Source organism: Hibiscus syriacus, unplaced genomic scaffold, assembly GCF_006381635.1.
Source record: "Hibiscus syriacus cultivar Baekdansim isolate YM2019G1 unplaced genomic scaffold, ASM638163v2 tig00111366_pilon, whole genome shotgun sequence".
In the NCBI taxonomy this organism is placed as follows: domain Eukaryota; kingdom Viridiplantae; phylum Streptophyta; class Magnoliopsida; order Malvales; family Malvaceae; genus Hibiscus; species Hibiscus syriacus.
Window position 1 is genome coordinate 1,415,618 of NW_024063071.1, and position 27,574 is coordinate 1,443,191.

General features: G+C 38.5%; 4 protein-coding genes across 11 annotated transcripts; 3 read left to right on the forward strand and 1 right to left on the reverse strand.

Moving 5' to 3' along the window:
* Window positions 1-383: 383 nt before the first annotated feature.
* LOC120159417 (glyceraldehyde-3-phosphate dehydrogenase A, chloroplastic-like) lies at window positions 384-2,313 on the forward strand. Its single transcript, XM_039170006.1, has 5 exons — window positions 384-563; window positions 641-763; window positions 909-1,216; window positions 1,288-1,532; window positions 1,612-2,313. The coding sequence occupies exons 1-5, from the start codon at window positions 522-524 to the stop codon at window positions 2,112-2,114; spliced, it is 1,221 nt and encodes a 406-aa protein (XP_039025937.1). The 5' UTR covers window positions 384-521; the 3' UTR covers window positions 2,115-2,313.
* A 532-nt stretch (window positions 2,314-2,845) lies between these two features.
* On the reverse strand, window positions 2,846-11,249 carry LOC120159420. The gene is made up of 16 exons (XM_039170008.1): window positions 11,002-11,249; window positions 10,812-10,906; window positions 10,609-10,722; window positions 10,305-10,409; window positions 10,138-10,209; window positions 9,832-9,940; window positions 4,493-4,616; window positions 4,346-4,414; window positions 4,166-4,253; window positions 4,003-4,074; window positions 3,809-3,909; window positions 3,568-3,685; window positions 3,421-3,480; window positions 3,225-3,335; window positions 3,000-3,132; window positions 2,846-2,912 (listed from the first exon to the last, which is right to left on the reverse strand). Exons 1-15 carry the CDS (start codon window positions 11,111-11,113, stop codon window positions 3,022-3,024), a joined length of 1,461 nt encoding a protein of 486 aa, XP_039025939.1. The 5' UTR covers window positions 11,114-11,249; the 3' UTR covers window positions 2,846-2,912; window positions 3,000-3,021.
* Window positions 11,250-12,739: 1,490 nt separating this feature from the next.
* LOC120159575 (RING finger protein 10-like) lies at window positions 12,740-18,334 on the forward strand. Of its 4 annotated transcripts, none has more exons than XM_039170142.1 (9): window positions 12,740-12,960; window positions 13,128-13,174; window positions 13,382-14,644; window positions 16,500-16,588; window positions 16,733-16,835; window positions 16,915-17,019; window positions 17,336-17,456; window positions 17,707-17,871; window positions 18,033-18,334. In XM_039170142.1, exons 1-9 carry the CDS (start codon window positions 12,786-12,788, stop codon window positions 18,185-18,187), a joined length of 2,223 nt encoding a protein of 740 aa, XP_039026073.1. In that variant the 5' UTR covers window positions 12,740-12,785; the 3' UTR covers window positions 18,188-18,334. The 4 variants fall into 4 exon arrangements, with proteins under 4 accessions (XP_039026073.1, XP_039026074.1, XP_039026071.1 ...); XM_039170143.1 differs by having other exon boundaries at window positions 12,741-12,960; window positions 13,388-14,644; XM_039170140.1 differs by having other exon boundaries at window positions 12,742-12,960; window positions 17,707-17,880.
* A 1,377-nt stretch (window positions 18,335-19,711) lies between these two features.
* Window positions 19,712-26,777, forward strand: LOC120159576 (disease resistance protein RGA2-like). Of its 5 annotated transcripts, XM_039170144.1 has the most exons (3): window positions 19,713-21,479; window positions 25,450-25,453; window positions 26,184-26,774. In XM_039170144.1, the coding sequence occupies exons 1-3, from the start codon at window positions 19,765-19,767 to the stop codon at window positions 26,646-26,648; spliced, it is 2,184 nt and encodes a 727-aa protein (XP_039026075.1). In that variant the 5' UTR covers window positions 19,713-19,764; the 3' UTR covers window positions 26,649-26,774. The 5 variants fall into 5 exon arrangements, with proteins under 5 accessions (XP_039026079.1, XP_039026075.1, XP_039026077.1 ...); XM_039170148.1 differs by lacking the exon at window positions 25,450-25,453 and having other exon boundaries at window positions 19,712-21,279; window positions 25,983-26,777; XM_039170146.1 differs by lacking the exon at window positions 25,450-25,453 and having other exon boundaries at window positions 19,713-21,296; window positions 25,997-26,776.
* The last annotated feature ends 797 nt before the right edge of the window (window positions 26,778-27,574 follow it).

Genomic DNA, 27,574 nt, shown 5'->3' on the forward strand with positions numbered 1-27,574 from the left:
AATTTTCAATTAAAATAAGTGTCTCAATCTTTATGATGCGTCAACATCTCATTGGCTCAAACAAAATTATTTAATTTAAAAAATGAAAATTAAAGTGACCACGAAATATAATTTGTAACAGATATATTTTAATAAATGAAAACGAGAAAAAATAATATTAAAATACAAAATGGATTTTGGTTCACAGAAGGAAGCTCGAATGTTTAACTAAAAAGACAACAATGACTAATGTGGGGGTAGCCATATAATATCATGGATGGATGGTTATGGATGGATGGTTATGGGTTGATGGGAAATATATGTGTGGAGCATGGAGAGACACAAATGAGAACACTCAAAACATCCACCATACATTGAAGAAGAGGCTATCCTTCTCTATCCTATCCGTAATCTCATCCTCTCCTTCCAATTCTACTCATCCACCAATTACTCTTACTCTAAGCCTCTCTTCTACTTATTCATATATACCAAAACCTCTGTCATCGTCTTGTCTGTCTCTCTTGTCTTTCTTACACACCACTATGGCATCGGCAACTGTTTCTGTAGCCAAACCACTCGTTCAGGTCCGGCTTCATTGCTCTTAGTTTTATTAGTGATTTCGTTGCTTGTTGCTCGAACCAATGTTTCTTTTTTGTTTCAGGCGAAAGGAAAGGGTCTTGCTTTTGCTGAATTCTCCGGCCTACACAACTCCGCCGGTAGCCTTCCGTTTGCCAGGAAAGGCTTCGATGACTTCGTTTCACTCGTTGCTTTTCAGACATCTGCTGTGAGTTCGTTTCTTACTTTCCCGACTTCATTATATATACTATCTTACTCATGATGCATGTGAGTTTATACCATGTATGATGTACTGAACCATTTATGTCCTTGACCCTCTGGTTAAAGTTTTCGAATTTCGAATGTGTTTGTAGTTAGGAAGCAATAATGGCGGATACAGGAAAGGGGTAGTGGAGGCGAAGCTAAAGGTTGCGATAAACGGGTTCGGTAGAATTGGAAGGAACTTCTTGAGGTGCTGGCATGGTCGTAAGGACTCTCCGCTCGATGTCATTGCCATCAATGACACCGGTGGTGTTAAGCAGGCTTCTCACCTTCTCAAATATGACTCCACACTCGGCATCTTCGATGCCGATGTCCAGCCTGTTGGCACCGATGGCATCTCTGTTGATGGCAAAGTTATCAAGGTTGTTTCCAACCGCAACCCTGTCAATCTTCCATGGGGGTAAGAGTGTCTGATTTCATATCTTCATGTAAAGTAACAATTGTTTGATAACGTTGATGATGATATTATAGGGACTTGGGAATCGACCTGGTGATCGAAGGAACCGGTGTGTTCGTCGATAGAGACGGTGCAGGTAAGCACATACAAGCAGGAGCCAAGAAAGTGCTGATTACTGCCCCAGGTAAGGGTGACATCCCCACCTATGTTGTTGGAGTAAATGCTGACGCCTACAACCCAGATGAGCCCATTATCAGCAATGCTTCTTGCACCACCAACTGTCTTGCTCCTTTCGTCAAGGTTCTGGACCAGAAGTTTGGTAATTCCTTTAAACTATATGTCTATTACAAGAATTGTAACGCTTTCGACATGAGATACTAACGTAATGTGTATGACAGGTATCATCAAGGGAACCATGACTACAACTCACTCGTACACTGGTGACCAGAGGCTGCTCGATGCTAGCCACCGTGACCTCAGGCGTGCACGAGCTGCAGCTCTCAACATTGTCCCCACTTCAACTGGTGCTGCAAAGGCTGTGGCCCTTGTACTCCCTACTCTCAAAGGCAAACTCAACGGTATTGCATTGCGTGTACCAACGCCAAATGTGTCGGTGGTCGACCTCGTTGTCCAAGTTTCGAAGAAGACCTTTGCTGAGGAGGTGAATGCTGCTTTCAAAGAGAGTGCAGAGAAAGAGCTAAACGGTATTCTTTCGGTATGTGAGGAACCCCTTGTTTCGGTCGACTTCAGGTGCTCTGATGTGTCCTCCACCATCGATGCATCACTCACCATGGTCATGGGAGACGACATGGTTAAGGTGATTGCTTGGTACGACAACGAGTGGGGCTACTCTCAAAGGGTTGTGGATTTGGCTGACATTGTTGCCAATAACTGGAAGTGATTTCTATGCTATCATATATATATATATATATGTGCATAATAATGGGATTGATGGTTGATTTTTGCAGGCTCACCTCATTTATTCTTTAGGTTTCTACAATTCCTCCTTTTGTCAAGGCTACTATATAATCTGTATGTAATGTGGGACACATACATTCTCTAATATGTTTATGCAATAAAATTCTTACTTTTTATATTCAAGTTCAAGGTCCCTTACCTGCATGATTGCATATGATGTTTCACTGAAATTGAATAGAAGGATAAGGAGCAAGATCCAACACCGTTCATCCTTGTTTACATTTCCTCACTTGAAGAGCATATTTTATCAACTATTTCAAACTAACAAACCTACTAAATTCAGAGTTTAACAGATGATACACACAATCAGTTGCAAACAGAAACTTTTGCATTCTCGGCTTCTTCAACCAACTGTGATGTGATGCCCTGAAAATTAGGCTAATCAACTTAGGAAATTGAGTGATCAAATTAAAAAAATAAATAAATTTTACTGATAAAAATAGAATGAGACTAAAGTTAAGTATTTAAATTAAGTTTTTGTCAAATTTATAGAAAACTTTGCAATAGTAAACTATGTAAACATAACTCCAACTCGACTCAACGCCCTACAATTTTTTTTCCAAAGAATAAATGAGTAAATTTACAAGCATTCTTCCTTCTTTCCTTCCTGGATTTTAATGAAATGAAATTAGGTAGAAAGCATGCTTGTGAATGCTGTTAATTACTTCGTATTCAGCTCGAAAAACCGGTCGCAACCAATGCAACTCACATGCCCTTCCATCTGAAACCAAAAGGAAAACGAAAAGCTGCATAATCGATAACGATGTTAACCGAGCTAAACTCAATCAGCAAGAAACTACCATCTTACCAAGGCAGAAAGCTAGCATGAATCAAGATGCGAGGGTACCCTCTTTTGCCTTGAGCACTACTTCTTCAGTGGTCACACCAATTATCTCATTAGCTCGTGCCAATCCCACACAGGCGTATTTCCCTGTAGTATCCTGCAGTTCCTAAACCAGTTCCTACATTCTTTAACTTAAACCAAAACAAATGAATATCATCTATATGTATATGGATTTGTATAACCAAGGACCTTATTAACAACTTTCAACTTCTCTAGCTTTGCAAGTGCATCATCCACATCAAAGTTGCAGCTCTCCCCGAACTCCTCTTGAAGTAGATCCTCGCACCGTTGGTCCAATTCCTACACCAGTTTTCCAACACATTATGCAATCTAGTCCGTTTACCTCTTCGAATCCTCACACTGTATGCAGTATATGCAATCATACCTTGGAGGTGGCTTTACCTTGCTCCATTAGTATAAAGAATGCAATGATTACCTCTTTCACCTGCAATCAACATTAGACTGTGTTGTTTTCATTGGTTTTGACCAGAAAATCTACTTGGAATAGAGACAAAGAGAGACAACAGCTTACTTCCTGTTGAATCACATCATCACACAAGTGAAGCAAAGTGCCCCTTCCGCTGTCGAGTTGCTTTTCGTACATGGATTGTGTTATTAGACTCTGATATGCAGCCATGTTTGCTTCAAACCTATATGGCAATATGAGAAACAATCAATCAAGGCCCCTGATACTTTACCAAGCATATATATAGGATCAAATACTTCCTCATATGACATATATACATATTCATCAAAGATGGACGAAAACGTACGTTAAATAAGTCTTAGCACAGTAACCAACCACTGTTGACAAAATGGCAAAAATGACCCAAAGATCAGCTTTAGGCATTTCAAGGGAAGTAATCACTGCAACCTGTGAAGAAGGGCTTTGTGTGTTAATATAAATACCAAAAGAACCGGTGGAGCGAACACGAAATGAGCCAAGAAAGATGATTGCTTAACTGACCAGTCCCACAACAGCGGAGGCAATGAATGTGACCCAATCCATAGGAGTTAATCCAGGGTTTTTCTTTTCAGGCTGTTAAAAGAGCACACAAAATGTATAATGATCCATACTATCACTTCATTTAACAACTTTGAGCACAAAAGAGCTTATAAGAGAGGCTCACAAGGACTATTTCAAGATCTGCCATAGGAATATTTTTGAAATGTTTTACATGTATTCCTCGATCCTTTTCTGGTCCTCCACTCGATTTCCTGGAATTTCAGCATACTTTTTAGATGCATTTGAAAACTTGTATTTCGATAATGAATTGGAAACCTGTATGATAAGACGCAATAGACAGTACCTGTAAACAACAATTATCCTCTCAAAAGTAGGTTCTTGAATTGTCGTCTTGGTAACCAAGTTCTGCAAGCTGGAAGAAAAAAGTTATTGAGTAGAAACAACACCAGCATATTAAGACAACAGCATATAAAGATTGCAATTTTACAACCTTAGTTCCATTTTTTCGAGACGGATACGCTCAACATATAGTTCTTCACTAATGTCCTCATCCTTCGTTGGCACTTTCTTATGCGCCCTTCCTAATGATTTGCCGAAAATCTTGTCCAACCTGCAAGGAACACTTACTTTCAGAGCATCTTCTCTAACTTAATGCAGTATGTTAACTATTTAGGACCCCTAAAAAAGATGACGGCTAAATGGCTGAACATTCACCAAGAATAAGCCATAAACACTGATGTAAGGTAATGATTGTCCAGAATATACTCACCGCATTTGCTGTTGTGAAATTCGGGTTAATTTCCACCAATAACAGATTCACCGTGAAAACTATTATCTAGGTGACTAGTGTGAAAACGATTGTACTAAAAATCACCCCAAGGTAGATTCCCAGGAAAGAGGAGGGGTCACAATGGTCCCTCTTAAAACCCACTTTCCTTAGACAGAACTACCAAGACAAGTAATTTTAATAGGACAATAATTGACAACAACTATACCCGACAATAGCTATTAAATAGACATAAAAGAGAACACCAAAATATTTCACTAATAGAGGAAATATTACAAAGAGAGAAAGAATACAAATAGCCTTTAAAATAGAAGAAGGCTTATATTTGTGGGATGATTAACTAAGGAGGAGGAGGGCTTTATTTATAACAAAAGAATTTCCCCTCCTCCTTATACACAACCAATGTGGGACTTTTGCCAAAAACCAACAAATCTCCACCTTGGCAAATTCCACACACATCTCTAAAAAACAATCTTTTAATTTGTAACAATATTGACCAAATCTAAACAATGTTTAAACTTGACCGCAGTTACCACTTTTGTCAACATATCAGCAGGATTCTCAGTGGTCCGAATCTTCTGGATTATGACTCCACCTTCTTCTAGAATCTCTCGTACAAAGTGATATCGAACATCAATATGCTTCGTCCTTGCATGGTAAACCTGGTTCTTTGCTAAATGAATAGCACTCTGACTGTCACAGTGCACTTTGATGTGCTTTTGTTCTATTCCCAATTCACCAAGCAACCCTTGAAGCCAAATTGCCTCCTTCACAGCCTCTGTAACTGCCATATACTCTGCCTCTGTAGTAGACAAAGCCACTGTTGACTGTAAGGTGGACTTCCAACTGACTGGTGCCTTTGCAAATGTAAACACATAACCAGTAGTTGATCGACGCTTGTCCAAATCACCTGCATAGTCTGAATCACAATACCCAACTACACACTGACCATCTTGTTTGTCCTGCTGAAAGACCAAACCAACATCTACGGTGTTTAGAATATACCGCAGAATCCATTTCACAGCTTGCCAATGCTCCTTTCCAGGATCATGCATATACCTGCTCACAACCCCAATTGCCTGTGAAATATCGGGTCTCGTACACACCATTGCATACATCAAGCTACCAACAGCACTTGCATACGGAACCTTTGACATGTATTCCCGTTCTGCATCATCCTTAGGTGACATGGATGCACCGAGCTTGAAATGAGGAGCAAGAGGTGTACTAACTGGTTTTGACATTTCATTTATGCCAAAACGTTTTAGTACCTTCCTCAGATATTCTTTCTGAGACAAACAAAGCCTCCCCAATTTCTTATCCCTTGATATCTCCATGCCTAGAATCTTCTTCGCTTCACCAAGATCCTTCATCTCAAACTCCCTGTTCAATTGAGTCTTTAGTTTCGCAATTTCTGTCTGACTCCTGGAAGCTATCAGCATATCATCAACATAAAGAAGAAGATATATATAGGATCCGTCTTCTAGCTCACGTAAATACACACAATGATCATATTTGCTTCTTGTGTACTTCTGCCCTATCATAAACTTGTCAAATCGCTTGTACCACTGCCTTGGAGATTGCTTCAATCCGTACAACGATTTTTCTAATTTGCACACCATCTCTTCTTTTTCAGCAACTTTGAATCCATCTGGCTGAGTCATGTAGATTTCCTCATCCAAGTCTCCATGTAAAAATGCAGTTTTTACATCCATCTGAACTAGTTCCAAATCCAACTGCGCTACCAAAGCCAACAAAATTCTGATGGAGGAATGTTTTACAACTGGAGAAAATACTTCATTATAATCAACTCCCTCCGTTTGAGCGTAGCCTTTAGCCACCAATCTTGCTTTGTAGCGGATGTTATTCTTGTCAGGAAATCCATCTTTCTTTGCATATACCCACTTGCACCCAATTGCCTTCTTTCCCTTCGGAAGACTAGCTAGTTTCCACGTCTGATTCTTTTGAAGGGATTGCATTTCTTCATTCATGGCAATCCTCCACTTTTTATGTTCTGAACTTTGAACTGCTTCATTAAAAGTGGCAGGAACGTCATCAATTGCAATTGGTGATGCAAAAGAGACCATATCAGCATAACGAGCAGGTTGTCTAATGGTCCTCTTTCCCTTTCTGAGTGCAATTGATTCATGTTGCTGTGGAGGTTCTTGGGTCTGAACCTCTTCTTCATCTGACTCTTCTTCTACCATAGGAGAGTCAACATCATTTTCTTTACTGGTTGGGACAAATTTGCTTCCTTCAAACTCCACCTTTTTGGGAGTTCCATCTGTCTGCTCCAATTTTTCTGAAGTCACCTTTCTCAACATGGTAGATTCATCAAAGGTAACATCCCTGCTGAAGATTATTTTCTTTGTTTCTGGACACCAAAGACGATAGCCTTTCACACCAGAGGTGATCCCCATAAAAATCGCCTTCTTTGCTCTTGGATCCAGCTTTGACTCCTTAACATGGTAGTATGCAGTGGAACCAAACACATGTAAGGAATCATAATCTGTAGCAGGTACTCCAAACCATTTCTCTAATGGTGTTTTACCACCAATAGCAGTCGATGGTAAGCGGTTGACAAGGTGACAAGCATAGACCAAAGCCTCAGCCCAAAATTCTTTGCCTAACCCAGCATTAGACAACATACACCGAACCTTCTCCACTAATGTCCGGTTCATACGCTCTGCCACTCCATTCTGTTGTGGTGTACCTCTGACAGTGAAGTGCCTAACAATACCTTCCTCTTCACAGACTTTCAGAAATGGATCATTTTTGTACTCTCCACCATTGTCTGTACGGAGACGTTTGATTTTTCTGCCTGTTTGAGTCTCCATCATCTTTTTCCATTTAAGGAAAAATCCTAGCACCTCATCCTTTGTCTTCATTGGATACACCCAAACTCTCCGGGAAAAATCATCAACAAAGGTGACATAATAGTGTGTTCCTCCCAATGAAGTTGTCTTGGAAGGCCCCCATACATCTGAATGAACATAATCCAAAATACCTTTAGTATCATGGATTGCTGTTCCAAATTTCACCCTCGTCTTCTTCCCTTTGATGCAATGCTCACAAAAAGCTAATTTGCAAGCCCGAGCACCCTTCAATAATCCTTGATCTATCAGTAATTTCAAGGATTTTTCACCAACATGCCCCAAGCGCATATGCCATAACCTGGTTGCTTCTGACTCCTGTTCATCAGTAGAAGCTGCCACTGCTGCTGTCCCAACAATTGTACTACCCAGAAAGTAATACACATTGTTTCTTTTTCGGATTCCCTTCATTATCACCAGTGCACCAGAGATAATCCTCATAATCCCATCTTTTGCCCTCACTTCTAAACCTTTTGACTCTAAGGTTCCCACAGAGATGAGATTTCTCATTAAATCTGGTACATAATGGACACCTGTTAAGGTTCTGATTGATCCATCCTGATTCCTCAAGCGAATTGAACCAATCCCAAGTGTGTCAAGAGGGGAATTATTTGCTGTGTAGACAATTCCACCTTTTAGTTCTTTAAAATCAAAGAACCATTCTCTATTGGGGGTCATATGGTGGCTACAAGCTGAATCTAACAGCCATGAACTGGAACAGCTGGTTGATGGCGTAGCAGCGAATGCGAAATCTGAATCTCCATCATCATACTCGACCACATTTGATTCTGAGACAGCCTTCCCCCTTTCAGGTTTGCCTTTATTCTTTAGCTTGGGACATTCTTTCTTCCAGTGCCCTTTTTCTCGACAAAAAGCACATTCATCTTTGCTCAATCTGGACTTTGACTTCGATCTCCCTCTGCTTCCTTTATTCTGACTCTTGGAACGGCCTCTAACAACAAGAGCTTCTGCTTCGACACTTGTGTTTTCTTGTTTGTCTTTCTTTCTCAATTCATAACTATACAAGGCAGCAGTTACTTCACTGAGAGACACATCAACCTTCCCATGAAGTAGAGTAGTTTCAAGATACTCAAACTCATCAGGAAGTGATCCCATCAACATCAGAGCCAGATCTTCGTCTTCAAAAGTCACGTCCATATTCATCAGATCAGTCACCAGCTGATTAAAGCTAGTAATGTGATCATTCATAGTGGTACCTGGTACATAGTTGAAGCGGAACAGTCTCTTTTTCATGTAGAGTTTGTTCTGACCGCTTTTCTTCAAAAATTTCTCCTCCAGTGCCTTCCACAATTTACTTGCAGAAGTTTCCTTAGAAAATGCATACTTCTGCTCTCTAGAAAGACACGATCGAATAGTACCACATGCCATTCTATTGATCCTCTTCCATTCTTTCTCCTCAACATCATCTGGTTTCTCTCCTTCAATAGCAATGTCTAGACCCTGCTGAAATAGGGCATCTAGAACCTCGCTTTGCCACATGCCGAAATGACCGGTGCCATCAAAAATCTCCACTGCAAATCTAACATTTGTCACAGCATTTCTTGCCAAAATTGAAGATGAAGAAGCGTCTGCCATTTCTGCTACAAATTCTATTTAATAGCTGCCAATGCAGAATGTCAATTATCCCAAGGAAATTTTTCTGATGTGGAAGATCAGCCTAAGCCGCAACCACAGAGCATACTAAAATAAACCAAGAGCTCTGATACCAATTGTTGTGAAATTCGGGTTAATTTCCACCAATAACAGATTCACCGTGAAAACTATTATCTAGGTGACTAGTGTGAAAACGATTGTACTAAAAATCACCCCAAGGTAGATTCCCAGGAAAGAGGAGGGGTCACAATGGTCCCTCTTAAAACCCACTTTCCTTAGACAGAACTACCAAGACAAGTAATTTTAATAGGACAATAATTGACAACAACTATACCCGACAATAGCTATTAAATAGACATAAAAGAGAACACCAAAATATTTCACTAATAGAGGAAATATTACAAAGAGAGAAAGAATACAAATAGCCTTTAAAATAGAAGAAGGCTTATATTTGTGGGATGATTAACTAAGGAGGAGGAGGGCTTTATTTATAACAAAAGAATTTCCCCTCCTCCTTATACACAACCAATGTGGGACTTTTGCCAAAAACCAACATTTGCTTCATAAGACGTGCCCAAAGACATGCAATGATAAGGTCTACCTTCTCCAGGTAAAAGAAATTAGTTGTTCGATCAATTCCGATCCCACGTCTGAATATAACGTACTAGAAACAAAAGAATCATACTTAGCTTGTCAAAGAGAGAGTGTCCAAACTAATACTTGTAAATCAAATATGTTCAAAGAAAGCACTTCCAAAATTTCATAGTTTGATGGTACTGAATCAGCTTTGCATTACACATATGTTTGATGAACATTTATCGAGAACGATGCAATTTCTATGCTAAAATTGTGATTCACAACCTTATCAGCAAAATCTGGAAGGTTATCTTGGGGATGATCAGCAAAGTATTTCCTTAGAAGTGATTTGTCAATCTGAATTCAGTAAAAAAAAGAAAACATGATGTAAGACAGAGAATCCACATTGTAGTGGCCGGATAATATGCATAACACATGAAGTTGCAGATGACCTTTGATTCATCAACTGTTATGGGGAGATTAAGAAGATATTGCCCTGCAGTTGCAACGTCAATCTCCTCGTTTGAGACTATCTTAAAATTACTCTTATCCATAACCTGGACGCCAAACAAATGGAGTTTCAACTTCCAACATGACGATAAATGAAATTCGGGTCATTTGATCGAAAAAGTTACTTGTACATCAAGGCATGCATGTTGTTCATAGACATGATCCTTGTTTACTAAGGATTAGACTGTGACTACATATGCCGGTTAGTATTTCTTTTTGTTCCATTATAAGCAAGAAGAATAATACCTGAAATAAATATGTTAAGAAATTCTGCTCAAGTATATCAATTTCGGCGGGAGTTAAATTCTGCTGCTGCAATTTTTGAGCTCCATATACAGGGTCAAAGAGGGAGAATAATTGCTACAAAATCAAAAACCATAAAATTCAAACTGAAATCAGAACCAAAAAAACAAGATACAGAAACAAAATGATTGAAGACTCATGTTTACCATCAAATCCTCAAACTGAAGAAGATACCAAGCTCGGATTGTGTACTCGACTCGCTTGCAGAACTTTACAAACTCAGCCCGATCTGAACTTTGTTCTGCAACACACAAACAAAAAAAAATAACAGTTTGGAACTCGAAGAAGACGCCATTAAAACGTTGATTACAAGAGGGGGAAGAGAAGGGTACGTACGAATGAGGTTGGAGAGAGTCATGATGATCTTTGCCTTGAGAGTTGGAATAACGGATTCACGCTCCAAGCGAATGACTTCCTTGGTGATGCCATTGGCCTTGGCCTTAAACATGGTTGCTGAGATTAATTTAGAATCTAGAGGGAATTCAAAAGCCAAAACCAAAAAGGATGAACAAACTAGAGAAGAAACCGAAAATGGAAATGACAGTTTTAGTTTGAGATTGTTTCATAGCAAGGGGCGTAAGCCAAGGCCGATAAGCCAGGTCCTCACGTAAGACTCGGAACCAACGTAGCAATAATAAGTAAAAACTAGATAATGGTGGCCAACGTGAAAGAAAATTATTAGTAAATGGAAGAAAAAAAGTTTAACTGTTATGTTAAAACAAAAAAAAAGCTAATAGTTAATGTTTGAGTGAAAATAATGTTTAATGGATTGGTTTATGTCATGGGATATAAATCTCATACATCATCGACAAATCATAATATATCATGTCAATAATGAATAAATAAAAAACTATTAAAGACCTATTAATAAATATCGATTGATTCAAGTCTCACGACAATGGATTATCAAATTTATTCTGGTTCTGGTTTTGTAATTGTAACTTAAAAAAGAAAAATACAAATTAATAGTATCAGCACAGCATATGTCGAGATTGCCTGCAACCCAGCTTGAGCAAGAGTGATACACCTAGCAAGCGAAACAGTTCTTGCCGCCCAACTCGACAACCTACCTCTCAGCATATCAATCAAATAAGAGTAAGTCAATATGGTAACTTGTTGATGCAGCAACAGTTTCCCAAGGTACTTACCCAAATTTGCAACTTTTACATAGCCGAAGTCATCCGCAGTATACTTCTGAACCTCACTTGTGACGTATTTTGAGGGGGAAAAAAGCATTTGCATCTTCAAGGTGCTAACCCGATGACCCGAGCTGATACAAAATCTCTCCAATATCCCTTTAATAGCGTTAATCTGTTCGATCGTTGTTTTGATGAAAAGAAACAAGTCATCTACGAAGAACAAGGGTGAAATAGGAGGACCATTACGTGACAATGTAATTGGATTCCATGAGCAATTATCAATATTTTTAACTATAGCTTGGGAAAGATGTTCCATACAAAGCACAAATAGATACGATTGAAACAAACCATTTTGTCTAATTCCTTTTTTGAAGGTTTAAACTCCTCGATCTTTTTTCCATTCCAAAGGACTGAAGTGGTCACTGAGCAAACACAATTCATAATTAAGACAATCAACTTAAACAGAATTCCCATATCATAATAAATTTTATTATTTTATACATTTAAATCGAAAAAAGTATTTCATGAATCCATCAAATGATCTCAATAGTAAAATGAAGCAGTGTTCCCTGTAGAGGTCCTGGGTTCAAATAGAAGCGTCTGTAGGATGTATGTATTGTCAATGGTTAAGAAATATTATAAAAAAACACTACATTGTAATTATCCTCGTGCTATTAAAAAATATATTCCACAAACGTATTTATTTAAATATTATTTAATATATTTGCAACAGTTCGTTAACGGTCGGTGACTGATTTATTATAAATCAATAATATCAGTGATTAAATCGGTATTTTTGAAATACCAATGAAGAAAAGAGAAATTTATTCAAATATTTGTGGCCATTTATGTAGTTTACCCAATTTAGTTCGGCAAGATGCGGTGAAATAATATAACGCGTGAAACCCGTCGGATAAAAACGCAACCGCCGAGCAACACAGTCCGCCATATCCCATCCCCAAACGAAGCTTGAAGATTTTCATGTTCATCTTGCCCTCACAAGCTCAAGGTTCCAAAGCGTCGTCCTCTCGCGCTCTCCCTCAAAACCCTAATTCCAATCATGGCAACCATCTCCAATCCTCTCCTCCTATCTCCTTCGGATCTCTCCACATCTCTGATCCTCCCTCTCCCTTGTCTCTCTCCACTTCCCCTCCAGGTATTCCCCCTTTCAGTTTTCCCTTTTTCTTCTTTGTTTGAGTGCTTCCTCGAAATCCCAATCTGGGTTTCTCTTTTTCTGTTGTTTTAGAGCTGTACTAGGTCGTAATGGAAGTTTGCACTGAAATATGAAAGTTCTAATCATAAAAGTTGCATTTCTTATGGCAGGCACCTTGGCTTCCGATGCACAGGTTTCAGCTGAATCCTCCAAAGAGGTAAACTTTCATGCTATTGTGAATCCCATTTTTTACCCTCCTAAATGCTGTTTCTTTCACGAAAGATAGTGGTAAATGGTGAAACTTCACTGCTGTTTTGTATGCGTCGCTGTCCACTTTTAGGGAACTTTACACTTGAAACGTTGGAATCGTAGAAGTTTACCTTTTTATTGCTAGTGAGCTAAAATTGACCTCCTTTTCTGTTAGGATCAGTTGAGAGAAGTAGACACGCCAAGTGTTAAGAGAACTTCAGTACACAGAAACAGGAGGACTAATTCTCATCCTAGAGGGAAAATGTCCGAAGACATGATTTCTACTCAAAATCATCAATCCACTGTGGCTCATGGGGGTGCTACTTATTCGGGAGGAAAAAGAACTCAGATGACAAATTTTAACCACTTGCTGAATTTCCATTACGACCCTATTGTTCGCTCTCGTCCACAACCACGGGGACCTCCTCCAAGAAGGCAGCGAAAGATTAAGCCTTATAATAAAGATTTATTCATTCAGGCAAATTTCAAGTTCGTTGTGTTGGATACTGGACATTACACTCCTGAATTGATGGATCCAGATAAGAATTTGCTGTGGGAGGATATTATTTGCGTGAGGTATTCCACTCCATTTCCAGTGCAATGCCCAATTTGTTTGGAACATCCTCAATGCCCACAAATAACGTCATGCGGTCATATTTTTTGCTTCCCATGTATTCTGCAATACTTGTTCATGGGCGAGGATGATCAGAAACGGGAGTGCTTCAAAAGGTGCCCTTTATGTTTTCTAATGGTATCCCAGAAGGATCTGTACACCATCTATATTGAGAATGTTAGACAATATTGTGTCGGCGATACCATAGAGTTTATGCTTCTTACACGAGAAAAAGATTCATTTGTTCCATCTCAGAAAAGTAAAAATGAGACAAACTACACGCAGTGTGGTGAAAATGAAATATATGATCCCTTTTCAAAGTTTATATTTACTTCAGATGTTGATCTGTCTGTCAGACAAGCTATGTCAGATTTAGACAGCTGGCTGGCCAGAGCAGATTCAGGGCTTGTTGATGATTTGGAGAAGCTTCCATATGTTTGTGCTGCGATGGAACAATTAGAACAGAGGAAGAAGTATTGGAAGGAGCACCGAGCCACTGATAGAAATAAAGCTCGTATAACTACTGTTTGTAAGGTGGAGTCTGATAGAGTATCTTTAAATGCTTCCAGCGCTAATGGTAATATACATAGTTCTGGAGGGAGAAAATTATCTTCTGAGGCTGATGAGCACAATAAGTGTATCTTTAACTCAAAAACAGACACCTCAAATGGAGGGAGTGGTTTGGATCATAGTGCTGTTGTAGGTGAATCTCTAGAAGCCGAAGACTCTTCTTTATCTTTATCAAATGAAGAAAGCAAGAACTTGCTAGAGTACTTAGATGGCTCCAAAGACACAAAGGACAACGGCTCTTACAATTTCTACCAGGTGACTAGTTTAAGATGTTAGTTTACGGGAGTTTACTATTTGGCCATTTTCCTGTTCAATAAAGTAGGAAATGAATTTTTATGTCTTTTCTTTAATCATATAAAATTATATAGAGTTATTATGCTGTTTGAGAGATTTTCTGTAGTAATTAGCTTGCTTAGGTTTTCTTTATTTCTCTGTGTTGCCTTCTTAATGGTAAGCATTTGCCTCGCTGGCATAAGTCTTAGTCACTTTGGTTTTAGATATATACTGGTTCAATAAAGTATTTTTGAATCATTTTAAAAGAGTGAACCATGTGACCATTTTGCTGTTCAATAAAGCAGGAAATGACATTTTATGGTCCTTTACAATATATATATATATATATAATTTTATCTGATTGATTTTCTGTTCTAATTAGCTTGCTTAGGTTTTATTTGCTCTATGATGTTCCCCTCTTGACAGCTTAAACTTTTGTATCTGTCACTACTGGTGATCATGAATGGGTATGATGCTTAGGCAAGGTGAAGCTAGAAACATTGTTAAGGGGACTGAAGTATATGTAATATATATATATATATATACAAAATATCCTAAGGAAAATATCCAGGTTGATATATTGGTAGGGGATCCAAGGCTTGCTGACAGTATTGGAATCTGCCCTCCAAAGATGAGGAAGGATACGTGCTGGCATCCTCCTCCACCTGATTTCTTTAAGTTCAATGTGGATGGGGCGGTAAGGTCTGATGGTTTACAAGGAGGAATAGGGGGAATTTTGAAAGACTCGAACTGCTCTAAGCTTATCTCCTTCTCTACTGCTGTGGGTCCAGGTCCGCCCATGTTTACTGAGTTGAAAGCAATCAAAGAGGGAATTGATGTTTTTCTTTCATCTCATTGGGCGGGGAAAGGAAGATTAGTGTTAGAGAGTGATTGTTCAACGATAGTGGATTGGATTTTGAGGCCTGTTTCGGCCCCCTCTTTTTTCAGGTCATTGGTTGGGGACATTGGTGCCTTAGTTACTGCTAAGGACATTTTGGTTAGATGGGTCCCTAGGAGCTGCAATTGTGAGGCGGATAAGTTAGCTAAGGAGGGGATAGGTTGAACGTTTATAGTTTCATCGATGTTATGTTTTGTTCTGTTAGGAGTTGTTAGTGTAAAGTGTATCTTATGTAACTCTGGGTATCAATAAAATTGAGGTACTCTTTTCCTCCTTCAGTTTGTTGCCTCTTTTTAAGAGGCAACGATGACGGAGGTTTTTAACGAGACCTCCTATTCCTATAAAATATATATATATATATATATATATATATATATTACACAAACACACTCATATATATGTATGTATATTATATATTAAAGGTTTATAGTAAAACAAATTCTAACAAAAGACATAAAATATAAGTTGTTTAATTTTGATATTAAAGTATAAATATAATTTATTAGTATTAAAATTTTCAAATGCTTTACAAGCTAGATTAAGCTTTGTGCAAGCAAATTTTTAATATCCTAGCTTGGCTTGATGACCATAAGCAACTTGAATATGGAAGTGTTAAATTTAAATCTTACATATATGGTATTAATGTTGCAAGCAATGTATACACTTATAATAACGAGCTGAAAGAATTTCCTTCTTTGAATATTACAATCAATGATGCATTTGTAATTCAAGTTTAAATGGTAAAAAGTATATAATCTTTGAAAATGATTTAAAATAGGCATAGAACTATTGCAGTTATTTATTTTTCATTTGTTTTTCTCCTATGAATATATAATGAAAAACACTAACACAATAATTAGTATGATTGTATCAATTTGATTGGTTTGAAGGTAATATATACTTTTTGTAGTGTCTTATCTTTCCCTTCATTTGTTTCAGGCATTGGATGGGCAGCACATCATTCTCCATCCTTTAAACGTGAAGTGTCTCCTACACCATTATGGAAGCTATGATTCATTTCCACACAGGTTTGAGGAAACCATGATTTATTGACTATGATGTGTATTAATATACAAGACAATGAAATTTAAACATGTGGGGATTATTGGCTGGGAAATTGATGACCAGTGTGTTTCAGTTTAGTCTTTTTAATTTGAACTTCTGAATTTCAGAGTAAGTGGAAGGATTTTAGAGTTGGAAACTGTCACTCAGTCTGAGGCAGTGAGGAGGCGTTATCGTTACTTAAGTCATTTTTCCTTGACAACAACCTTTCAGGTATGATTATGTTGCTGCATTTTCGTTCATTTTCAGATCTTGCTTTGTTTATCATTTTTAAAAGTGGCCTCTCTTTCAGCTCTGTGAAATTGATTTGAGTGGCATTCTTCCACCTGATGCTTTGCTTCCATTTATGGATGAAATCAAGAGGCGTGAAAAACAGAGGAAGCAGCTGGCTAGAAAGGTACTGTTTCATGGGCGCTATCATTTAATACTCTTTTGATGCGCAAGGTTTAATTCTATTGGGAGGAATAAAAGCCTATTAGGTGGCTGTTGAGTTATAAACTTCCAATATTAATTCATGTCATTCTGGTGTTAAAGTCGTCTAGGTTTGGAGTCAAAAGGGAGTGCTTTTTTTAATTGTCAAAGGGGTATAAATATGATTATGGATTGTCACAAATTACAGTTTAAGATTCTAGAAAGATTATATTATTATTTTTAGGTAGTGTAACATGATTTTGTACTTGCTTTTAGATTCAGATATTTATTCTTATTTGTAGGAACAAAAGGAGAAAATCAAGGCTGAAGTTGCTGCAACAGTGCAGTTTACGCCCATGATATCTAGTTCCGGACACTCCTCTTACAATGATTCCCCTTCTTTCTCTATGGATGACTTTGAAGGTAATACTATTATATCTTGCATTTGTTCATATTACAATGCCTTGCATTTTATTTTGGGGTGTCTGGTTATGTTTGAACTATGTAGTATGAGGAACTTCACCGTGTTGCAATGCTTTTCTCATTAAGCTGGTGGGTTCTAAATTTGCCATACAAGGGTTGTTGTAGCTGGTCTATTCTTTGGCACTAAAAGTTTTCAGCTCATAAAGATACCATCACCTTATATTATAATTTTGGTGTTATCGTATGACAGCTCTTGGAAGTTCTAATGTGATATCAAGTTCCCCTGTGACGGGCGAGAGAAAACTGTTTTCAAATGTTACGAGGCTTGGTTTTGCTGCTGCACATGATTCTCCTTCATTGAAAATTGAGGAAGGAAACGGTACACATTACAATGGGGTGGCAACTGATTCCTCAGGTTCAGCTGGTAATGCTCTGATTCTAAATTTTAAAGGAGGATATTGTCCAAGTCTCTGGTTCTCCAGTTATTCAGATATTGATGGGTTTGTTATAAAAATCGGTTTCTTAAACTTTTAAGCCCTACCTAGGTTAACCTGCTCTCATCTATGTTTTCTTCAGGCTCAAGAAATTCAGGCACACCTTCATTTGCCAATGTGATATCAAGAGCAAAGGCTGCTGAAAATTTGCAGACGCCTAAGATGAATGAAATGGGGAAGAAAGGAAAGAAAGGAGGCCGGGTCCTTTTGTCCACGACTAGTGGTCGACGCTATTGATATCTTGGACTCGACTCAAATTTGTTTGGCCTTCATAACCAAGGGGAATAACTTTGTTTGGTCTTTTTTTTTTAATCTCATCTTTGTGAATTAACCTGACTGGCTTTAGGTGATATTGGAAGATTAAAACGTAAACTAGCATTATAAAATTTCCTGTTACGTAGATCTATGGTGATATTGGGCTCGATTGGCTTCATTTCTGGTTTGGGTTTCGTTCAAAAGTACCGATTCTTACTCCCGATCATCGTCTCTCTGTTTCTGCTCCCTAATTTTGCACTAGACTAGATGATGAACAGTGTTTTGTTTTATTAAACTTAACTAGAACTAGTATGAGAAATAACAGAAATAAATGAATCACACCACTATTGCAAGCAAAGGCAGTACAAGCAGCACATGATGAGCTTCATTCAAGGCAGCACCCGGAACACCAACCAAGAAATTTCTAACGTTTCTTCTATAAAAAAGGATTATTTTATAATCACCATTCGGATTTTCAGAATGCAAGAAAGGCAGTATATGGTGTTTCTCGGGTTTGAGCACCAGCAACTATGAAATATTTGAGCGTTTATTATTAAATGGTTGAGTCTTTAGAATAGATTTTACTAGTCACCCTAGATTAGTTAAAAAAACTTTTATAATAAAGAGATTCCTTTAAATTATGATCCACAGTTAACATCATCCATCTCTTAATCTCCTATTCACTGTTATTCTTTGTTTGTTTTTAATTTAGACTTTCTTCCTACTGATTACCGGTTCAAAAATGACGGAAGCTGTCATCAATGCAGCCGTAGAAGTGGCTCTGTTTTCACCATGTTACCGCAATCGTTAACCGTCAAAAAAATCTAATGTGGCATGTTTGAAAGACTGAGTTAAATTGTTTCACTGTGTTTAGCTTTACAGTGCCTTCTATGATATTAACAATTGAGTTGAACTGTCAACGCACTTTCTCGACCATCTTCAAAGATGTACTTTTCACACTTTTTATGGTCATAGCAGAGAATCAATAAGGAAGCACTGTCCTAACAAGCAAACCGATAAAAAATTTAAGTCAATATATTAACTATTAAAATGGTAATGTGGCTCACGAAGGCACCAAAAAGAGTATTATTGTAACAATGAATTAATCAGAATAAAATATTAAAATAGGAATTAATTTTTTGAGGGATGGTATTTGTAAGAAGGCCCTAAAAAAACAGAAAGAAAAGTCAGAGATACCTTATTGGTTGCGCCTCTTAAATCGTCACCGTCATCAGGTTGATTGTTCTCCTCCCAAATCCATCACAATTCTCCCTATTGTACGTAAAACTGTGACATCGTCATTAACCCTACGATCATACAGAACTCTTGAGATCTTTCAAATCAAACGGTGAGTGGTACAAGCTCAGTTTATTTGGATAGCACGATAAGCAGACTAGCTATTAATCCACCAGTCAAATTTCAACTTTCGGTTTTTTCAATAAAGAAGATTCCTTTAAATTATTGCAGCAGCCCTTATTGATTCCTTATCTTATCTCCATTCACTCTCATTCTCGGTTGTTTTCTTTCAGACCTTCCTTTAACTGATTACCAATTAAAAAATGGCCGACGCTGTCATCAGTACAGTAGTACAAGTGGCTCTGTCTATGGCTATCTCAATCCTTGAAGACCCAATCAACCTTGCATGGGATTTTAAGGACCAGCTGAACAAGCTTCGTTCCTCACTCGCTCTCACTCAAGCTTTCTTGCAAGATGCACAGAAGAGACAACTTGATGAGCCTGTCAAAGTCTGGTTGGAGCAGCTGAGCAATATTGCTTGTAAGGCTAATGATGTCTTGGATGAGCTTGCTTACAAACATATTCGCATGAAGGTGGAGACCCGAAAGAGAACAAAGGTCAGCAACTTCTTTTCTCCCTCCAAAAATACCCTGGCAATTACTCTAAAGATGGCCAAAAAGGTTAAGAGTATTAACCAATCCATTAAGGATGTTAACTGTTGGGCCACTGAGTTAGGACTCCAACAACGAGTTCAAGTTTCAGTTCCTGTGTCTAGTGGAGTAGGAGGCACCCACTCCCTTGTTGACTCATCTCGTGTTGTGGGAAGGAAAGCTGATATCCAAAGAGTAGTTGATCTCTTGATTGGTTCAACGGCTCACCAAAGTTTGTCAATAGCATCCATAATAGGCATGGCTGGTATGGGAAAAACCACTTTAGCAAAATCTGTATGCAACAATGACGAAGTACAGAACCATTTTAAGACAATAATATGGGTCTGTGTAGCTGAAAATTTTGATGCCCGAAGGATTTTAGTAGAGATGTTAGAATCTCTAACTAGAAAGCCTTGTGAGATCAAGAACCAGGATGTTGTACTTCGTGAAATACAAAAGGAGTTGAAGGAGAAGAGATTCCTTCTTGTCCTCGATGATGTGTGGGATGAGGACATTAAAAATTGGGAGGACTTAAAGAGCAGTTTGCAGGGAATAAAAGAAAGTAAACAAAGTTGGATTCTTGTCACAAGTCGTAGTGAAAATGTTGCGTTAGTAAGGGAAACAACGCCTAATCACAGACATCATCTTAAGGAAGTGATAGATGAGGAGTGCTGGTCCATTATCAAAGAAAGGGCATTTGGAAACTCTTCCCTATCTCCAGAACTGGAAGCTATTGGAAGTGATATTTCTCATAGATGTGGAGGCGTGCCATTGGTCGCAACTGTTATAGGTGGAACTATGTGCAACAAATGGGATAAAGACGAGTGGTTGTCGCTACGAGATAGCTCTCTTTGGGGTTCAATAGAAAAGAATGAAGGAACTGTACGGGTTCTGAAATTAAGTTTTGATCGTTTGTCTTCCCCTTCTTTAAAGCAGTGCTTTGCATATTGTTCCATTTTTCCTAAGGATTTTAGGATCGAAAGGGAGGATTTGATCCAACTTTGGATGGCTGAAGGCTTTCTTCAACAACCCAAAGGAAGTTCACATCTGGCGTTTGAGGATATTGGTAATGAGTACTTCAATAACTTGTTATCGAATTCCTTATTGCAAGATGTGGAAAAGGATTTGTACGGATGCATTACAAGTTGCAAGATGCATGATTTGGTTCATGATCTTGCTCAGTCCGTTTCACATATTAGGCAACAGCAGAGTGTGCTTGATGATGTGAAATTGTGGCACTCTTTATTCTGGAGTTCTGGAAGCTCCTTCCACATGGTAGTGGACTTCAAAGGTTTGCGGGTTCTTAAATTTGGTGGTGCTGATATTAAATCTTTGCCAGATTCGATTGCCAAGCTAAAGCATTTGAGATACTTTGATATATCAAAAACGCTTATTCGTAGACTACCAATGTGCATTTGTCAACTCTACCTTTTGGAGACAATAAGATTATTGTGTTGTTATTTGCTTGAACCACTTCCTGCTGGAATGAAAAATTTAGCCAACTTAAGGCATTTATATATCAACAAAAGATGTCATGTTCCTGTGGAGATAGGATGCTTAACTAGTCTTCGTACTTTGCCGTTATTTGAGGTGGGTACAGAAAGGGGAAGAGGAATTGGGGAATTGGGATCTTTAGTTGAACTTGGAGGAGAACTGGGTATCAATGATCTTCATAATGTTAGAGACAAGGAAGAAGCTTGGGGAGCAAGATTATGGGAGAAGACGAAATTGCACAAGTTGACATACCAATGGGACTATGAAAGGGAAGGATACAACAAGGATGAGGAAGTGTTGGAAGGGTTGGAGCCTCACTCAAATTTGAACAGCTTAACTATTGAGTATTACAAGGGAGAGTATTGTCCATCATGGTTGGTAGGGAAGGTTGGTGGTGACCCAAGTGCTTCTTTTCAACTCGTGAATCTGGTTGAGTTGAAACTATTCCGTTGTGTGAATGTGAAGAATCTTCCAACACTTGGGCAATATCCCAATCTCAAATTTCTTGAAATAGAAGGCTTACACAGTGTGAGAGGCATAGGAAATGGATTTTATATGAATGGTTGTAATGAGAATAAGCCACTCATCTTATTTCCAGCATTGGAAGTTTTCACCCTAGAGAATATGGAAGAAGTTAAAGAATGGTTAGAAGTGGAGTCCACAATTCCTGCGTTTCCATCATTAAAAGAGTTGAACCTTATTACCTTACAGAATGTCCCATGCTAAACAGTGTTCCAATAATGAGTGGATTTTCTTCTCTCGAGAAACTCACCATTGTCTGGTGTTCTAAGTTAGGTTGGATGGGCGATGAACCATTTTCCTCTTGTCTCAAAAGTTTAACAATAGAGGACTGCGAGAACCCAAGGTCCATTCCTAGTTTAGATGGTTTGTCCTCTCTTTTAGAATTCAAGCTGAAAACATGCGATGGATTAACAAGTCTACCATCTGGATTGTCAACTTGTACTTCTCTTCGATGCTTGTTCATAGACTGTTGCAGGAATCTGGAGTCAATTCCAGAAGATGTAGGACAACTGCATTCTCTTGAAGAATTGCGTATTGGTTATTGTCGAAAGTTGAAAAGGCTCCCGAAAGAGAGCCTTGGGTGCCTTACAAGTTTGAAGAAATTGGAATTGGTATAAAGGCACGGTTGTAACAGATTGAGCATTTTATGATTGAATCTAATGAATTTATCTTCTTCTTCTTCAAATTCTCCTCTGTTTCTTCAATCCATCTTCAATTCTTCTTCTATTTCCTTCAAATTCACAGCAAGTTCATGATAAATTCCCAGGTCTTGGTTCCATCCACCACCTCCACTCTTCCCTCATAGAATTGAGATTGGTTGGATGAGATAAACCATGCTCTCTTCTGAGTTCAGAATTTATGCTTTGTCAAAATATGGTGCATCTGCCTTCCAAGAAAGCCTCGCAACGCAATCTACAACCTGCATTCGGTCCATATAAACTTTTTTTCCACAATTAGAAGAAAATCAATGGGGCTTCAATGGGGTAAGTTTTACTTTCTTCGAGCACAAAACATCCCCTGCAAGTATATTATTCCATCATTTCATCATAATGACAAGACTTGATTACTTTCTCTGTGCAGTTCAGTTGTGACCAATGTAGCACAAAAGATTTTCATTTACACTGCACAAAGTATTTGTCCACAGCTGGAGGATGATGCTATTGATATCAACTCCACTCGAATCAATTTTGTTTTGCCTTCATAACCAAAGAAATAGAATAATTTCATGTAGCCTTTCCTGTATCGCCTTTGTGAGAACTTGACTGGCTTTAGGCTTGCAACATTTCCTGTTATGTAAATCCACGGTTCTGTAGTTCTTTAATTTTGTAGAGTTGAAGCTAATTGGAGAAATGGATTACAAATTTCTAATTCTTCCCTCTCACAGAATTCAATTACATTTCAGTCATGTTGGGGCGTTTCACATGTTCTAATGTTGTCATGGGCATTTCAATAAGAAACCCCAATAGAAAAGAGGAAAGGACTCAATGACAATGAGGATTCAAACTGATTCCAGAATATTAGCAGCCGACATAGAGCAATCTAAATGGCAGTGACAAGTACTGCAATGATAATTGAATTTGGAATTTCATGAAAAAATGGAATTAATTGGAACAAGAGAATAAACCAGTTCTACTTCACAGTGCAGTAAAGTTTCTACAACATTACATTTGGTACATAGTAAATGTGCTGAAGCCGGTAGTATTGCAGTGCAAGCAACTTAACCTCAAGACAACTTTGGAGTTCAACTATTGAGAGAGGTAAACTAGTTGCTGAAGCAGTGGAATTTTGACAGCTTTTGCCTGTCTGATCACTCGCACTATTTATCTTGTTTACCTTCATATCTTGCTTTGTTTATCTTTTTTAAAAGTAGCCATGTGTTTCAGCTTTGTGAAATTGATTTGACCAGTGTTCTTCCTCCTGATGCTTTGCTTCCACTTATGGATGGAATCAAGAGGCATGAAACCGATATCGATAATATTTTGTACGTGGTTCTAGATTCAGATATTTTATTCTTATTTATAGGTGCAGCCGGTAATTCTCCGATGCTGTTTCAAGAAGGATATGATCAGAGTCTCCTGTTTCTCCAGTTCTGCAGATATTGCTGTGTTACAAATTCCTTACTGTAAAGAAACGAGAAAATAGAGACAAGATTTAAATTTCTAACTCTTTCAACAAGGAAGATTCCTTTAATTTACGTTACAGCTGACGTTGCTGATCCCTATGAATAAAAAAAAAGCATCGTTGATTCCTATGGAAAAAAGACACTGTTGATTCCTATGAACAACAAAAGAGAAAAACACATTGTTGATCCCTTATCTGCCATTCACTGTTATTCCCTATTGTTCTCTGTGAGACCTTCATTCAACCGATTACTGATTCAGAAATGGCCGACGCCATCATCAGTGTAGCCATACAAGTGGCTCTATCCAAGGCTATTTCCATCCTTGAAGAATAAATCAACCTTGCATGGGATTTCAAGGAAGAGCTGAAGAAGCTTCGTTCCTCGCTCTCACTCGAGCTTTCTTGCAAGATACAGAAAGGCCTGTTAGAGTCTGGTTGTAGCAGATAAGAGATATTGCTTATGAGGCTGATGATGTATTGGATTCACTTGCTTGCGAACATCTTGGCAAGAAGGTGGACACCCGAAAGAGAGCACAGTTCAGCAACTACTTTTCTCCCTCCAAAAATCACATGGCAGTTTCTCTAAAGACGGCCAAAAAGGTTAAGAGTATTAGACAATTCATTTAGGATGTTAACAACCGCGCCACTGAGTTAGGACTCCAACAATGAGTTCAAGTTTCGGCTCTAATGTCCAGCGGAGTAGGAGGTGTCCATTCCTTTGTTGACACATCACGTGTTTTTGGAAGGGAAGCCGATGTCCGAAGAGTAGTTGATCTCTTGATTGTCTCAACCACTCACCAATGCTTGTCAATAACATCCATAGTAGGCATGGCTGGTTTGTGAAAAACTACTTTAGCAAAGTCTGTATGTAACAGTGACAAAATACAGAACTTAAGACCATCATATGGGTCTGTGTGGCTGAAACTTTCGATGTCCGTAGGATTTTAGTGGAGATGTTGGAATCTGTAACTAGAAAACCTTGTGAGATCAAGAACGAGGATGTTGTACTTCGAGAAATACAAAAGGAGTTGAAAGAGAAGAGTTTCCTTCTTGTCCTCGACTATGTTTGGGATGAGGACAATAAAAATTGGGATGACTCAAAGGGCAGTTTGCAAGGAATAGATGAAAGTAAACAAAGTTGTATTCTTGTGACAAGCCGTAGTGAAAATGTTGCATTAGTAAGAGAAACACCTCCTGATCAGAGGCATCATCTTAAGGCAGTGATAGACGAGGAGTGCTGGTCCATTATCAGAGAACGGGCATTTCAGAACTCTTCCCTATCTCCAGAACTTGAAGCTGTTGGAAGGGATATTGCTCATAAATGTGGAGGTGTGCCATTGGTGGCAACTGTTATAGGTGGAACAATGTGCAACAAATGGGATAGAGAAGAGTGGGTGTCACTCAGGGATAGTCCTCTTTGGGGTTATTTAGAAAAGAATGAAGGGATTATCCGTGTTCTAAGATTAAGTTCCGATTGCTTGTCTTCCCCATCTTTGAAGCTGTGCTTTTTATAATGTTCCATTTTTCCTAAGGATTTTAGGATCCAAACGGAGCAATTGGTCCAGCTTTGGATGGCTGAAGGCTTTCTTCATCAATCCAAAGGAAGTTCACAACTGGCACTTGAGGATATTGGTAATGAGCACGTCAATGACTTGTTATCAAACTCCTTATTGAAGGATGTAGAAATGGATTTGTACGGATGTATTACAAGGTGCAAGATGCATGATTTAGTTCATGATATTGCACAGTTCATATCTCATGTTAAACTACAAAATGTGTTTGATGGTGTGGAACTGTGGCACTCTTTATTCTTAAATTCTGGGAGCTTCATACACATGGTAAGGGACTTCAAAGGTTTACGGGTTCTTAAGTTTGGCGGCGTTGATATAGCATCAGTATCAGATTCAATTTCCAAGCTAAAGCATTTGAGATACTTTGATATTTCAAAAACTCTCATTGAGAGACTACCGAAGTCCATCACTCAACTCTACCTTTTGGAGACATTAAGATTATTGATGTGCTTTAAGCTCAAAAAACTTCCTCGAGGAATGAAAATTTTAGTCAGCTTGAGGCATTTATATCTCAGTTTTGGACGCCATGTTCCTGTTGAGATAGGACGTCTATCTATTATTCGGACTTTGCCATTATTTGAGGTTTGTACAAAGAGGGGAAGACAAATCGGGGAATTGGGATTTTTAGTCGAACTGGGAGGAGAACTGGTCATTCGTGGTCTCAAGAATGTTAGAGATAAGGAAGAAGCTATGGGAGCAAGATTATGGGAAAAGAAGAAATTGCAGAAGTTGATATACTTATGGAACTATGGAAGGGAAGGATGCAGTAAGGAGGAGGAAGAGTTAGAAGGGTTGGAGCCTCACTCAAATTTGAAAAGCTTACAAATTGTTCTTTTTAAGGGAGAGTAATATTCATCATGGTTGGTACAGAAGACTGGTGGTGTCCCAAGTCTTCTTTTCAACCCACGAATCTGGTCGATTTGAAACTACTACGTTACCAGAATGTGAAGATTCTTCCAACTCTTGGCCAATATCCCAACCTCAAATTTCTTCACATAGAAGGATTAGATAATGTGAGGTGCATAGGAAATGAATTTTATACAATTGTTGTGTTCCCTTCACTAAAAGTGTTGAACATTATAGAATGTGACAGTCTAAACATTGTTCCAAGAATGAGTAGATTTTCTTCTCTCGAGAAACTCGAGATCTACAAGTGTTCTAAGTTGAGTTGGATAGGCAATGATCCATTTCCCTGTAGTTTCAAAGAATTAAAGCTGAATGGATGCAAAAGTCTACCATCTGGATTGTCAACTTGTTCTTCTCTACGACAATTGTTCATAGTTGATTGCATTAATCTGGAGTCGGTTCCAGAAGATGTAGGGAAATTGAAATTTCTTGAGGAATTTCATATTAGCTATTGTCAAAACTTGAAGAGTTTCCCAGAAGACAGCCTTGGGTACCTTACAAGTTTGAAGAAGTTGGAATTGGGTCCTTTTTCAGAAGAGCTAGAAGGAATTTAGGTAGAATGGATGGGATAAACCATGCTCTTTGCCACATCAACTTCAACATCTCACCGCACTCGAGCAGTTAGAAATTCGGGGTTTTGATGGAATGAAATGCTCCGCCAGAGTGGTTGGGAAACCTCTCTTCTCTTCGGATTTTATGTTTCAAGGATTGTGAAAATCTGGTGCATCTTCCATCCAAGGAAGCCTTGCAACGTCTCTCCAATCTGCATTTATTCCATATATTCCATTGTCCGCGCTTACAAGCAAACAATGCCGAGCTGTCAAAGTTCCCCTGCAATTATATTATTAAATGATTTTCTCAAGCGCCTG

Bases quoted from the DNA above. Each gene is read 5' to 3' on its own strand.
- LOC120159417 (XM_039170006.1), top strand. From the start codon at position 522: ATGGCATCGGCAACTGTTTCTGTAGCCAAACCACTCGTTCAG. The intron at 564-640 runs GTCCGGCTTCAT...TTTTTGTTTCAG, and splicing joins TAGCCAAACCACTCGTTCAG to GCGAAAGGAAAGGGTCTTGC. The intron at 1,533-1,611 runs GTAATTCCTTTA...TGTGTATGACAG, and splicing joins GGTTCTGGACCAGAAGTTTG to GTATCATCAAGGGAACCATG.
- LOC120159420 (XM_039170008.1), bottom strand. From the start codon at position 11,113: ATGTTTAAGGCCAAGGCCAATGGCATCACCAAGGAAGTCATTCGCTTG. The intron at 10,723-10,811 runs GTAAACATGAGT...TTGATTTTGTAG, and splicing joins TTCAGTTTGAGGATTTGATG to CAATTATTCTCCCTCTTTGA. The intron at 4,254-4,345 runs GTACTGTCTATT...CTGAAATTCCAG, and splicing joins AGGATAATTGTTGTTTACAG to GAAATCGAGTGGAGGACCAG.
- LOC120159575 (XM_039170140.1), top strand. From the start codon at position 12,786: ATGTTCATCTTGCCCTCACAAGCTCAAGGTTCCAAAGCGTCGTCCTCT. The intron at 16,836-16,914 runs GTATGATTATGT...CCTCTCTTTCAG, and splicing joins CCTTGACAACAACCTTTCAG to CTCTGTGAAATTGATTTGAG. The intron at 17,457-17,706 runs GTAATACTATTA...ATCGTATGACAG, and splicing joins CTCTATGGATGACTTTGAAG to CTCTTGGAAGTTCTAATGTG.
- LOC120159576 (XM_039170146.1), top strand. From the start codon at position 19,765: ATGGCCGACGCTGTCATCAGTACAGTAGTACAAGTGGCTCTGTCTATG. The intron at 21,297-25,996 runs GCAGAGTGTGCT...TCATGTTAAACT, and splicing joins GTTTCACATATTAGGCAACA to ACAAAATGTGTTTGATGGTG.